The sequence below is a fragment of the Dasypus novemcinctus genome, chromosome 10 (assembly GCF_030445035.2).
Source record: "Dasypus novemcinctus isolate mDasNov1 chromosome 10, mDasNov1.1.hap2, whole genome shotgun sequence".
Lineage (NCBI taxonomy): Eukaryota > Metazoa > Chordata > Mammalia > Cingulata > Dasypodidae > Dasypus > Dasypus novemcinctus.
The window spans coordinates 30,167,911-30,182,369 of record NC_080682.1 but is presented as its reverse complement, the minus strand read 5'-3'; the positions used below and the strand labels follow the sequence as shown (position 1 = coordinate 30,182,369).

Genomic DNA, 14,459 nt, shown 5'->3' with positions numbered 1-14,459 from the left:
TTGGATTTCTCGGGAGCGCGCGCTTGCATGTCTGAAGTAATCCTACCACAGCCCTACGCCCTCCTCTCTTCTCACCTTGGGACTTCTCTCGTGCAACATTGCTGCTATCTGAGCCTTGGCTACCTCATACGACCCACGGCGGTCTGGGAGAATCGCTGGATGGCTTTCTCCTTCCATGTCGGGGGCTTATACTGACCCGCTATGGTTAAGAGGAGCCTTGGATTTCTCAGGAGCACGCGCTTGCACGTCTGAAGTAACCCTACCATAGCCCTACGCTCTCCTCTCTTCTCACCCCTATCTTTTCGCTGTGCATTGCTGCTCCTGAACCTTGGTGACCTCATATGATCCACGGCGGTCTGGGAGAATCGCTGGATGGCTTTCTCCTTCCATGTCGGGGGCTTATACCGACCCGCTATGATTAAGAGGCGCCAATAAAACTCTCAGGAGTGCGTGCCTGAGCACCTCCACCCCTGCCTTCACCTCTGCCTCCTCCCCTCCACGCTTGCTCCCCTTTGCCTTGCTCCACTGCTCGTCGTCCCGCCCTCCCCTCGTCGGGGCCTTCTCTTGGCCCACGACCACCGTCGGAGCCCCACCGGCTCCGACCCCTCGTCTCACCGCGCACCTCGGCTCCCATCGCCACGCTCTCAAGGTAAGGGCCCCTTTTCTTATCGGCTCCAAAAGGCCATTAGCAATGGGTAACATCCTATCTGCTAAGCAAGCCCCACAAGTTCGGGCCCTCGCCGGTCTCCTAGACACTCACCGGTGTAAGATCTCTTTCAAACAGCTTCAAGTATATCGGGACCTTCTTCTCCCCTTTAATCCATGGCTTACCACGTGTCAGCTTTGGGACCCGGACACCTATACTCGCCTTATAGACAGGGTCACTTTTGCTGTGGAGCAGGAAGGTAAAAGATTCCCTCCTGGCTTATTACAGGCAACATGAAGTCCAGAAGAAATCTTGAAGGGTATAATCTATGATATGCTATATAAAAAAGGATTTAAAAGCAGCTATACCAAGAAAGTAAGAATTATGAGTTAACTGTAAATAAATTATATATTTCTGTTAATGTGTTGTAATTGTTTTGTGTTTGTCTGTCTGTTCGCTCAATGTCAACATATATTGTGATACCTCTGGATGGTAAATATAAATTACTAGAAATCTTTAAAAGAGCTCTATTCAAATGGCCAAAAATTAAATAAGCGCTTATATTAATACTTAAGTTTATTATATTAATACATAAGTTTAAATGTTAATAAGATATCTACAATTAAAAAAAATTGTAAGTCTTAATTAACAAAATTAACTGTACGTCTTCATAAAAAGTTGTTCTTGCCTAGATTAAAATGAATAACTTATTTTTCTTCACAGGATAATATGAAGAATGTAAAACTTATATGAATATTAAAAAGGTTAAAAGTTTGTAAAAATGCTAATGGAAATGTAATAAGTTTTGCAAAAAGACGTATTTTGTCCTAAAGTAAGATGGCTAATTTTTCATAAACTCTTGAAACTTAATTTGCATGCGGCAAATGTAAAAGGTATTGTGATAACTTTACATAAGGGAATATATTCTGTAAAAATAAAATTTATCTTCAATAGTTTACATTAAGGTATTAAATGGCTAATTCCAAAAGGTCATTCTTAAATATATATATGTAAAACTGAATTGATGATAATAATAATAAAAGGTAATTTTATAACAGGAAAGATTAACAGCAACCAAGCTCCCCTGCCAACTTGCTTTTAGGAAACGGTTTCTAATATTGCATGCTACTAAGTATTTAAAGAAAAGTTTTTCTTAAGGAAACAGAAGATGATTTTGTCTTTGCAGCCATTGTCTATTTAGCAACACCCCTCGCTATCGGCCTAGCCACTGTTGCGCCAGATGATTGGAACCTTAAACAAAGACTCCTCCTCACTGTCATCTTCCTATCTATCGTTACTATATTTACTGCCCTCATTCTCCTTCGTTTATAAAGCAGTCTCCTACAAACCACAAAGCTTCTGTCTTAAACATACCATTCTCAACCCTATCCTCTAAATGATCTTCTCACTTCCCCCACAGCCTTTAATACTTTATTTCTTCCTCATAACCTTTGCTTTCTTGATAATATTTTCCGCCATCTGTCTAGCCGCTACCGCCCCAGAAGATTGGAACCTCAGCCAACGAATTCTACTTTCCATCGCCTTTGTTTATTATCCTCTTTTATGCTTTACTCCTTATCTTCCTCCCATAATGACTTCACCAAGCCTCCTCTTGTCCAAAACTATCACCCTTCTTTTCCTCACACTCCCCATTGCACTCACCAACCCCAGCCATCAGCCTTTTAATTGGACAGTAAGCCTCTGGCAGGAAAAAGTAATCCTCTCCTACAATGTCTTCGCTCCAAGGAGAGATCAACTACCTGCAACGCGCTGTCATCCTGGACTTTTAACAACAGATGGATCTTATAGCCGCCGAGATCAACAAGAATTGGACATTGGCCACCCTTGCTTGCAACGGCAAGATACCACCCCCTAAATTGTACATTTATAATCCCGTCATACTCACCTCCCTCTTCAGCCCCGCTTCCCTCATTGCTTACTGCCTCTTGGGCCTCAGCTACTTGTTGCTGCTGCCATCCTGGTCCTTATTTGAAAAGAAGGGGGAAATGCGGTCACCCCTCAGGCTGAAGTGTGGTTTGCTGGCCTGGCGGGGGAGCAGCCGCGGCAGGCCAAGCCACTGCCCCCATAATAGGGTGGCTGGTCGGACTCACCGCCACCCCTGAAGGAGCTCGGCATGGGCACAGAGTGCCCTCGGGTCTCCCCTTCTCGGCAGCCATGCTTCCATGGCCGCCCCTCCTCCCGGGTGGTGCCACACGATGCCTGTGGGGCAGCACCCTTCTTCTTCTTTCTCCCTGCGCAGGCGCAGGGCGGAAAATTCCAGTCTGCCCTTTTCCCCTCCCCCGACAGCAGCAACAGCCAGGTGTGGGCGGAAAAATCCAGCCCGCCCTTTTCCCCTCCCCCGACAGCAGCAACAGCCAGGTGTGGGCGGAAAAATCCAGCCCGCCCTTTTCCCTTCCCCCGACAGCAGCAACAGCCAGGCGTGGGCGGGAAACTCAAGTCTGCCCTCCACCCCAGCAACAGCAGCCACCAATCCCTAAACCCTACCCCTTCCCCCAGCAACAGCAACAGCCAATCCCTAACCACCACCCCTCCCCCATCCAGTACCGCCCACTGACCTTTCACCGGCAACCAATCATAACAGGGCGTGGCTTCGACCAATCAGCCTTCCCCAGCCCCTATAAAACTGTTGCCTCTCCCTCAATAAAGTTGGACTTGCGTGTTTACCTTGTCTCCGCGGTAGTTCTTCTGCCGTGCGCCCTCCAGTCCTGAGAGCCCCCGACAAGGGCCTGGCCTCCCTTGTCCCCAGTTCATTGCCTGCTTCTCTGGGCGACCCCTTCGTCGCCGGCTTCGCCGGGTGACCCCGTCAGCCGAACCGCGCAACCCCTTGTGAGACCGATCCCTCGTCTGCTGCCGGACCGATCCCTCGTCCCAGGTGGGACCGACCCCCCGTCCCAAGCGGGACTGACCCCTCGTCCAGAGCTGGACCGACCCCTCGTCCGCAGCCAGACCCCACCTCTACCGACCGAGCAAGCTGCCGCAGCTGGGTATATCCCCAGCAGAACTGGAAACAAGGACACAAACTGATATATGTACACCAATGTTCATAGCAGCATTGTTCACTATCGCCAAAAGTTGGAATCAACCCAAATGCCCATCAACAGATGAGTGGATCAATAAAATGTGGTATATACATACAATGGAATACTACTCGGCTGTAAGAAGAAATACACTACAAACGCACTTGATAACATGGATGAATCTTGAGAACCTTATGTTGAGTAAAGCAACCCAGGCATTGAAGGACAAATACTACATGACCTCAATAATATGAAATAAGCAAGCTGCCTCAGAGAGCTAGAGACTGGAAGATAGGCTTACAAGAAATCAGGGGGTGGAGGAAGGATGTGAGCTGACGTCTGCAAGGGTGGAATCTTTGATGAGCTGGTGGTATGTATGAGCACAAAGAAGAGATAAAATGGGGGCAAGGGGTTGCCTTTGGTGGGGCTTTGCGGGTTTGAGGGGGGCTGGGGATGGGCGGATGTGTAATATTGCCTAAAAAATTGGGAGGAGGAGGGGCAACATACGAACATAGGAGAGTGTCCAGTGTTGGTTGAGAGTAAAATGCTGAGAAAACCATATCAAAATATAACTGGGACTGTTACCTGTTTAGGATGCTCAGAGGGGATGGTCTGACATGGGACGGACTCCTGGGGAATGTCTGAATGCTCATTTTGCCAGGGTGGGTTGTACCATTGGGTAGAGACCCAAGTAGTGAAAGTGGGGGTGGACCCACATCCTGGGGCGGACTAATGCCATCAAAAAAGAGGAACTGTATCTCTCGAGAGAAAGAGTGGCTCCCAGGGCATTAGGGCAGTTGAGCAAGTCAGGCCCTGAACACTGTTGCAAGTATCTCTGGACGTGGCTCCTCGAGAAATGGAGATTGGCTGTTGCTGTGGGCCCCAAGGGGAGGGAAAAATGGATGTTGAATGGATGGAACCAAGGTAAATGTGGGAGTAAGAGAGGAGTTTCGCAAGAGTACACAAGGATGGATATAAAACATGTAATATTAAACCAAAAACATATAGGGAACGACAGACTAATAATGTAAAACATAGGATAACTAAAAATTTAGAAAACTGTATATCCTAAAGTATGGACCACAATGTAAGCACCGATGTCACTTGTTTGAAAGCTATTGTCTCAGAGTCTGTACATCAGTTTAAGTAAATATGATATGAATAAGTTATAAGATTATCGCTGTGGAAGGGAAAAGTTTTTATGGTGGATGTGTGGGAGTACTGTATATTGTATATATGAATTACTGTGATCTAAGGCTCTTGTAAAGAGAAGCTTAATAATTAGGAAAAAAGAAAAGAAAATGATAGGATGTAGAATTTTTCCAAATCAATACGTATGCTATATCTAACCTTTAAACTCATTGCTATATTCTATTTTACTAGTAAGGAAACCTGACATTATATTGGCCTTCACTTTTCAGGAAGTTTTGGATCACAGAGTGGTTCAACAATGGCAGCGGAGGATTACTGGTAAGGGATGTTATTGACAGGCAATATATGGTTGACAGGGAGTTATACAGGGCATATGTCCAGGGTGCATGGTAATGTTTGGATATACTCATAGTAGAAACAATTAAAAACAACAGCTGGGGGGTACTGGGTTACTGGCCAGAGGGGGGGGGGGCTCTGTCGTGGTTGCTAGGGGAGCAGCAGCAGTCCCCCAGGTGCAACAGTAAGGACCAGGAAGGAATGAGGGTCCAACAGTGAGCCCCTGATAATAATGACTATGCTTGTGAGCCTATATGCCTGAAATAAGAACAAGGCCCAGAGCAGCACTGTGCCTAGGAGTTCCCTCCTGATACCCTTCATGTTACTCAAATGTGGCCAGTCTCGAAGCCAAACTCAGCATGTAAATGCAATGCCTTCCCCCCAGCGTGGGACATGACACCCAGGGATGAGCCTCCCTGGCACCGAGGGATCACTACCAAGTACCAGCTGATGATGCAACTAGAAAATGACCTTGAATTAAAGGTTCAACGTGGACCAGCAGAATATCCCTGTCTACATATAATAACAGGAGTTAAAAATGCTGTTTCACATAAATTAAGGGGGAAATGGAAAGGACAAATGAGTTTAAATGGCTATGAGTCTCTAAAAAAGAGTCTGGAGGTTGTCAGAAGGATTGCCCTTATACACACCTGAGCAGAGTCTCAGAGACAGATAAAGTAGATACAACCCCAGGTATTGGTCCTTTTGAGGGCTAAAGAGACCCACAGGTTCTATGGTCATGGCAGATGGGGTTCACTGCCATGCCAGTTGACCCTTCTTTGGAGCTGGTGTTTCTGCGTGATGGAGCTGGACTCAGATGGGATCCCTTTTCACAAGACTTTCATGCTACTTTACTGGAATTGTAGTTGGTGCTGGGGTTTAAGATAGATCTAGGGAATTTGAATCTCTGGACTGACAACATGATAGCCAGGCCCTGACCTCAACAGACTTCAGCTCCTACACTCTGATTTATTGAACTTACTCCACTCAGCTAACATGGAATTGAAGAATGTCAACCACCACACCACGGAGCCTAGAGTGTCTACAACTGAAAGCAGGAGGATTGCATCTAATTTCCATGTGGAATCTAAACACCCTCTTGACATAGATGTGGAATGGACACAACCAAGCCAAGGTCCACAGGAAGGAGCAATACAGTAAGGATCAGAGTGGACTTAATGATATTCTATTCATGAACTATTGTGGTTAATAATTGAGAAAATGTGGCATTGATGTGGAAAAAGTGGTCATGGTGGCTGCTGGGTGCGGGGAAGGGGAGGAAGAGAAGAGATGTGGAGGCATTCTCGGGACTTGGAGTTGTCCTGGGTGGTGCCCCAGGGACAATTGCTGGATGTTGTATGTCCTCCCATGGCTCACTGGATGGAACGAGGGAAAGTGTGGGCTATGGTGTGGAACACGGGACATGGGGTGCAGTGATGCCCGGAGATGTACTCGCCGGATGCAATGGATGTGACATGATGATGGGGGAGAGTGTTGTTGGGGGTGGAGTGGTGGGGTAGGGGCGGTGGAGGCGAATGGGGACCTCATATTTTTTTTAATGTAATATCTTTTAAAAAATGAATAAATTGAGTAGAATTTGGAAAAAAAAAGAATTAGGAAGGGGTGAGTGAAAGACATGCATGACTGCACTAAACAGATGTAGTTGTCTCTTTTAACGTTACTTTTCATTTCTGCTGTCAAATAAAGTGATATATTCAAATTACATGAATCGCTGCAATAATGTATTTAGGACATAATAGGGTTTCAGAAAACATTCTAATGCTGATGTTATCTAGGAGAATAAATCACTTAATTGTCAACCTGAAAATCAGGCACTGAAAAATTAAGAGGTATTTCACAAATACTTGGTGAGATTTTTGTTCAAGCACTTTGTCAAAATTCCACTCAATATTATTTTCATAATGATTTGTAAGATATTTTATATTTTAAGAACACTGACTCCTAAGAATTATTTTAGAAAAGTTATCACTTTAGTATATATCATTTAGTGTTATGTTTTATACATGCTTCTTTACAGATAGTTTAATTTTTATGTATTTAAATTCATTTTTTTATAATTTAAAGAATAAATCAGTCAAAATGAATTGTGCCCTATTCTACAGTTTACCTTGAATTTGTATGACTTTTAAAGTTAACATAATGCCGTAAACTTATTGGTTTTTATGTCCTTTTGTTTGTTTTCTGAGTGAATGATTGCTGACAAGTATTTGTCTAACACCTCTTCCCAAAAGGTATAGTTATTTTCACAATACCATTTATTGAGAAATCTTTTGTTCTCTATTATTTGTGATATATTCTTTAAACCATGTAACATCCTTAAATAAGCTATGTTGTTAGTATTGTTCTTTCCCTCAGGGTCTTGATAAAAGCATAGCCTCCACCTTATTTTACCTCATAAAGAGAGTAGATATATAATTTTAAAATGCCACTTAACACCCAATGTATAAAATTTTCTCTTACAGAGACATGAAATATACTGGTTTCATACAAGGCAATAAAATATGCCTTCTCTCTTCTATTAGTCATTGCTGTATTTTTAGATGAACAAACTGTGGTGACTCTAGCTGGGTACAATACTCTCAGTGGGAGAAAGACATTTATAAACTAGGTACAGATAAAACATCAACATGAATTGGAACACACTGGAGGGCTACTTGCAAATGTTTTTCCATAAAAGTTCATCTTATTTATTAGGCAATGCTTTAATATGTGTTCATCAATTTTAACTAATGTACCACACCAATGAAGTATGTTGTTGATGTGGGGAAGTATGGGAGGGGGTGGGAGTGGGGTATATGGGATTATGTAACATTTATGTATTCTAAAGCTACTTTAAAAGTATTTTTTAATAAAAAAAGAAAAGGAAAATGAATAACCAGTAAAAAAAATCATATTTAGGCATCAAAACCTGACTCAAATATTTTATACAACACTTGTTTAAGAACTGAAGAAAGAGACTGAAGGTTAAAATAATCCACTTTCTGAAATTTTGTTCTAATACAACCAAGTTTTAAATATTTTGGTATCACTTTCATGCTATTTGTATTATAATCAGAAAAATCTTTACAAAGATAAGAGTTAGAGGTAGTTCAGTATGTTTTATCTCATAGAAACTGTACTTTAAACTCTTAGAGTCAATATGAATGTCCCTCATCTTATTGTTCTGTGCTTTATTATGCTTGTATATTACATCATTTTACATATTGAAGATTGGTGGCAATCTTGCACTGAGCAAGTTTATCTGCACCATTTCTCCAACACAATGTGCTCATATGGTGATCTCTCGTTCACATTTTAATTTTTACATACATAGTTATTGTAGACATAATGTTTTTGAGTACTGAACAGACTACAGTGCAGTGTGAACATAACATTTATTTATTTATTTATTTTTTATTGATTTTGTAAAAATATTACATTAAAAAAATATGAGGTCCCTTTCAACCCTACCACCCCCACCCCACCACTCCCCCCCAGCAACCCTCACTCCCATTAACATGACTCATCCATTGCACCTGGTAAGTACATCTCTGGGCATCTCTGCACCCCATGGTCAATGGTCTACATCATGGGCCCATACTCTCCCACATTCCATCCAGTGGGCCCTGGGAGGATTTACAATGTCTGGTGATTGTCCCTGAAGCACCATCCAGGGCAACTCTAAGTCCCAAAGGTGCCTCCACCTCTCATCTCTTCCTGCCATTCCCAATACCCATCAGCCACCATGTCCATTTTTCCCACTCCAATGCCACCTTTTCTCTGTGGACCTTGGATTGGTTGTGTCCGTTGCACCTCTATGTCAAGAGGAGGCTCAGATTCCACATGGATACTGGATGCAATCCTCTTGCTTTCAGTTGTAGGCCCTCTAGACTCCATGGTGTGGTGGTTGTTGGGAAACCAAAAATGTCATATGACTCACTTGTTTGTGATTGCTTTATGGTGGCTGTTTGTAATTGAACTCAGTATCCCCCAGGTATGGTTGTAACATCAATATAAGCTTTTATTTGTTTATTTTCATATTTTGTTCATAAGGGATAACATTTAGCTGAGGAATATACAAAACAAAGACAATATTAACAAAACTACAGATTCTATTGCAAGTTTTGCCTGTGTCACTGTGATTTTAGACAAATCCACCTAAACTCTGTGGTCACAAACTTATCAATCACATCTATTTAAAAATATACAACATTGGAAAGAATAAATCTCAATTCATTCTCAAATTAGTCTTTAGCAAACTCATTAGTATCCTAATTAGATAGATGGGGACACAGTGTCCAAGTATCAGGACGACTATCTCTAAGATGTTTCTCACTGTGCATTATTCTTTATTTCCATTCCTACCTCATGGTTAAACTCTTATAAGATTCACCATTATTAAACAAATCCCCAAAAAAATAACCTGTGTGAAACTATGATATAATACTTTTTAACTCTCAATTGTAAAATAGATACAATCTCAGGGATGTTATGGATGAAAATATATCTTAAAATCAATGAATTATGGCAAGTTTTCAGATCTGTCAGGAAAAAGAAGTATTGAGTCCATTTTTATAATATATTTAAATTAGAATTTTAATAGCTCTCTCTCAAGGTATGAATGCTTTTCAAGTCATGATTATTTGACTCTTACTCTAATAATGGAAGGCCAGTATAGGAAGGAAGTTGAGAAAACTACAAGATAAGACTGGGGACCCAGATTGGCTGCAACAATTAATACATGGGCTTGAACAATTTAAGTTCTTACTCCTAATGTGAAGAGCATTATAGCTATCTATACTTATCAAATGAGAAAAATGAGGCTAAGAGTTCTGTTTCAGTAACACTTAGCAACATGCATTCTTGTGAGGCAGGTCAAGATAGGGAACTGGGAAAGGGGAGTAAGGCAGTGAAGACATCTCAGGGGCATCAAAAAGTCCTGTGGGGAGCCAGGTCTGAGCTATTGTGAGCAGCCAGACCTGAGCTAGTATATGTAAAACTCAGAAAATAAGTGATAATATCTGTTTTTGCCCTACTGAAGGGGACAGAGCACAATAGCCCTAACCCTTTCTTACCAACTAAAGTCACAAGGCAAAAAGACCTCTCATTTCATACCTTCTTAAACCCCAACCCCAGATCCCTAGGGGTACCTCTTCACTAGTAAGAGTTCCCTCACTCATGTCTTGAGTGTGTATTTTCATTTTTTCACTTTGCAATAAAATCTCTGCTTGCTTGCTTAATTCATGGCAAGTCTTAGAATTCTTTCTCACTAAGTGACAACAAACCTGGAAATTAGCTCCAGCAACACTTAATTAGACATAGACATAGGTAAGGAGAATACACATGTGAAAGAGAAATAGTTTGTGATCTCCAGAACCCACACTCTATTTGTAGAGAGGGCCACATAAATCTATAAACAAATAAGTACAACACATTATGGTCTGAGAAATAAGTAAAGAATGGACAATCAGAATATGAATTTGGTCCAGATGAGTCAGATAAATTGTTCTGCAATGGTTCATATCTCAGTAGTTTTGATGGATGAAATCACTGAGCTTAATGAGATATTGCACAAATGTGCAAATATGTAGAATAGTGAGGGCAAGCATGCAAAAGTTTGGTTCTCAGAACTGGTCGCCTCCGAGGTCTGAGGCACGAAATATGCCTCCCTTGGTTGGCCCCTTGGGACGAGGTATGCACCTACGCCTCCCCGCAGGGGAAACTCACGCAAGCCCCCTCACACCACCTCCGTCTGGGCCAATCTCAGGGCCTCCTACCTCGTAAAGACACTCCTGCTCTCTTCCACCTATCAGCGAGCTATCCAGCTCAGCCCTCTCAAATTTAATCTCTCCCTAGTAACTACTGACCAACCTAGTAGACGAGTTCTGCTTCTATGCCCTTATAAGGTAACAACAGCTAATCTAGCCTATCAGAACCCAGTCATCCTCCACCAATCCCCTCTCTTCATACTCTATAAAACTGCTTGTACTTCCTCAATAAAGTAAACCTGCGCCATCCGCCTTGTCTCCACAGTTGTCCTTCGAGCCACTGCACGTCCTCTCACGCCTGTGCCTCCCCACCCCGAGCCCCCTGTCTAGAGAAACGGGGGCTCCTCACCTCATTTGGCGCCCAACGTGGGGCTCCCCATGGGGCCTGGCTTCGACTGCTCGCCGTCGTCCAGGAGCAGGTAAGGACCCCTCCGGGTGCACCTCCCCTAGCTAGCATGGGGAGCTCACTCCCCTGACAGCAAAGCCCGCAGGTTCGGGCCCTTGCCGCCCTCTTAGACTGCCACAGATGTAAAGTCTCAGCCTGTCAGCTTCAGACCTTCTGGGACCTCCTTCTTCCCTTTAACCCCTGGCTTACCACCGCCAACCTCTGGGACCCAGACACTTATCGTGTGCTCATAGATCGGGTCACCTCTGCCATGGAGCACGAAAATAAGTGTTTCCCTCCTGGCCTCATTCCTACCCTCATCACCATTCGCTCCTGCCTCCAAGGAGCCGCTCCTCCCGCCGCGGCTTACAGCTGCGAGGAGGCCAACCCCACTGACGACAGGGATGACGACTCCGTCTCCCTCGTGTCCCAGCTTAACAATCTCTTAGAGCCCGCGCAGCCGCAGGCGCTCTCTCCTAAAGTGCAAAATCTTGAGCCATCGGCACCTCCGCTTAAGCATCAAGATGGAGCATTTCCGCCTTCTTCCCCGTCCGAGCCCAAACATGGCGCACTTCCGCTTTCTTCCCTGCTCGCCGTGCCCAAGGACCCAAGCGGCCACCCCCCATCTCCTCTCCCAGGGAAGGCACCACCTCCCTCCGCAGCAGCTACGTCACTCTACCCTGAACTTCCTGCTGCCTCAGCACAGGAAGTCCCCAACTTCCCCCACCCTCCCTGTCTGCAGGGCGGGGCCGCCGCAACCACCCCGTTTGCCCAGGCGGCTAGCACCTGCCTAGGACTAACCAACCCATACCCGCACGCCGGCTCCTCCATGTCTGCCCCTTGGCCGTTCATTCCCCACCAGTCTCAAGTCGCAGCCAAATAATAATTCCCCATCATTTCCCGCTGCACACTTCCAAATGATGTGTCAGGAGCCTTTACCTCTGCCCGCCCCGAGCGGCTCCGCTCAGCCTGCAGCCGGCTTCCCCCAGCTCTTCCCCCTCAACATCCAACAGACTCCACAGCGCCCCCTCCCTTGGTACCCCCACGAACGCGCAGAGGTCAAACGCCTCAGGGAGGCAGTGAAAGAGGACGGTCTCGGCAGCCCATATGCCAGACAGCTCCTCGATGACAACTCTCTTCACTTAAATCTCCCTTACGATTGGCTCTCTGTTGCCCGCGCCATCCTAACTCCCAGTCAATTTGTCAACTGGCGCGCGCATTTCCAGAACCAAGCCGAACTCCAGGCAGCCACCAACCTGCAGAACGACGTCCCCTTCCCGGTCGAGGCCTTCTTAGGCACTGGGCCTTTTGCCAACCCTGGGGTATATGCCAGGGCGCCTGCCGCCTTTTGGGATCAATGCCGTTCGGTTGCCTTGCGAGCCTTTCAAAGCTGCTCGGCTATTAAGACTGATGGTCTCGCTAAACTTACCCAAAGGAAGGACGAGGACTTCTCAGCCTTCATTTCGTGAGTCCAAGAGGCCTGTGAACGAAAAGTAGAAAATGGTCAGGCCTGCCGAGCCCTTGCTAGGGAACTTATCCTAGAAGGGGCAAACTCGGCCTGCAAGCAGGCCATCTTGCCTGTGTGTGATAAAGACATACATGAATGGATATTGGCGTGCAAAGACTTAGATCAAACCACCCAAGTCCTAGCCACCACCCTAGCCACCTCCATAAAACATTCCACCCAGAACCTCACCGACACCTTGGCCTCATCCCTGGCCAAGGCCCTCTCCCTTACCGGAGGCTGCTTTAAATGCGGGGAAATGGGCCATTTCGCCCGCAACTGCCCCCAAGGACCCCGCCCTTCTAACCATCGGGCTCCAGGGCCTCCCACTCCTTGCCCAAGGTGCGGGCATGGCTATCACTGGGCCAGAGACTGCCGGTCACGCACAAATAAGAGCGGCAAGCCTTTAAACTTCCAAGGGGGCGGACCCCAGCCCCACAACCAAGGGGTCCCCCCCCCACAGGCAAACCACCAAAGCCATAATGTGGTCCATCCCCATCCACCAAAATAAACCTCTTCTAGCCATAAAAGTTGGAGGAAAAGGTGGAGGGCAATGGTTTCATGGCACCCTTGACTCCGGAGCTGAAGTCTCCTGTTTCCCCATTTGTTATGAACACCTATGGGAAACCATACCGGGTCCTCCCATACAAGGTGCCACTGGGGAAGCGCCCTCCCGAAAGACTAGGAAATTAATTCCATGGGAGGACGAAGATGGACACAAAGGGCTATTTCAGCCTCTCATTGTGCCAGAACTCCCTACTATTCTATGGGGCCGTGATATCCTCGAACAAAGCGGTGCTATCATCTCCACTGAGCACCCTGGGTCTACGGAGCACACCCAATTCTAAGCGCCATTGCTCATAATTTACCGCCTCAACCCGTTCCTCTTCAATGGGACACAGAGGAACCTATCTGGGTTGAGCAATGGCCTCTCCCGTCTCATAAATTGGAAGCTTTAAAGTTATTAGTACAAGAGCAGCTACACCTGAGACACATAGAACCCTCTGTTAGCCCATGGAATTCCTCAGTCTTTGTCATACACAAAAAAGACAAACAGGCATACCGATTCCTCCATGACCTACGCGAGATAAATAAGCATATAAAACCAATGGGTTCCCCACAACCGGGGCTACCTCACCCGTCAACTATTCCCAAAAAATACCACATACTTATTATTGACATCAAAGACTGTTTCTTCTCCATACCACTGCATCCTAATGACCGCAAAAAGTTCGCCTTCACGGTTCCACTGCCCAATCATCAAGGGGCTAATGCTAGATATCAATGGACCGTGTTACCGCAAGGTATGAGAAACAGTCCAGCAATGTGCCAAAATTATGTCAATCAGGCCATTGAACCTCTTAGATCCTCATATTACGTCATCCACTATATGGATGACATTCTCATTGCTCACAGTGAAGAAGAAATGCTAATCGAAGGGCTAAACCAATTAAAATTAAACCTCTAACAAATAAACTTAACCATCAAAGAAGAAAAGGTACAAAAGGTAGCCCCATTCACATTTCTTGGATACCGAATAACCTCCCATATAAACCCCATATCACCCCAACTCGAGACTCCGGAAGCTCTCACTCTTACCGAGCTGCAACAGCTTTGCGGACATATCAAT

The 14,459-nt window shown here is 45.2% G+C and overlaps 2 protein-coding genes across 2 annotated transcripts in view; both read left to right on the top strand.

Annotated features, from left to right (window-relative positions):
- Positions 1 to 12,208, top strand: part of LOC101446285 (uncharacterized) — a 30,090-nt gene extending 17,882 nt beyond the window's left edge. The window contains 2 exon segments of the mRNA XM_071218346.1: positions 11,206 to 11,359; positions 11,457 to 12,208. Of these exon segments, the coding sequence (XP_071074447.1) occupies positions 11,206 to 11,359; positions 11,457 to 12,208 (906 nt within the window).
- A 1,103-nt stretch (positions 12,209 to 13,311) lies between these two features.
- Positions 13,312 to 13,677, top strand: LOC105746894 (endogenous retrovirus group K member 6 Pro protein-like). Its single transcript, XM_012528302.2, has one exon. It carries the CDS (start codon positions 13,312 to 13,314, stop codon positions 13,675 to 13,677), a length of 366 nt encoding a protein of 121 aa, XP_012383756.2.
- The last annotated feature ends 782 nt before the right edge of the window (positions 13,678 to 14,459 follow it).

Bases quoted from the DNA above. Each gene is read 5' to 3' on its own strand.
- LOC105746894 (XM_012528302.2), top strand. From the start codon at position 13,312: ATGTGGTCCATCCCCATCCACCAAAATAAACCTCTTCTAGCCATAAAA.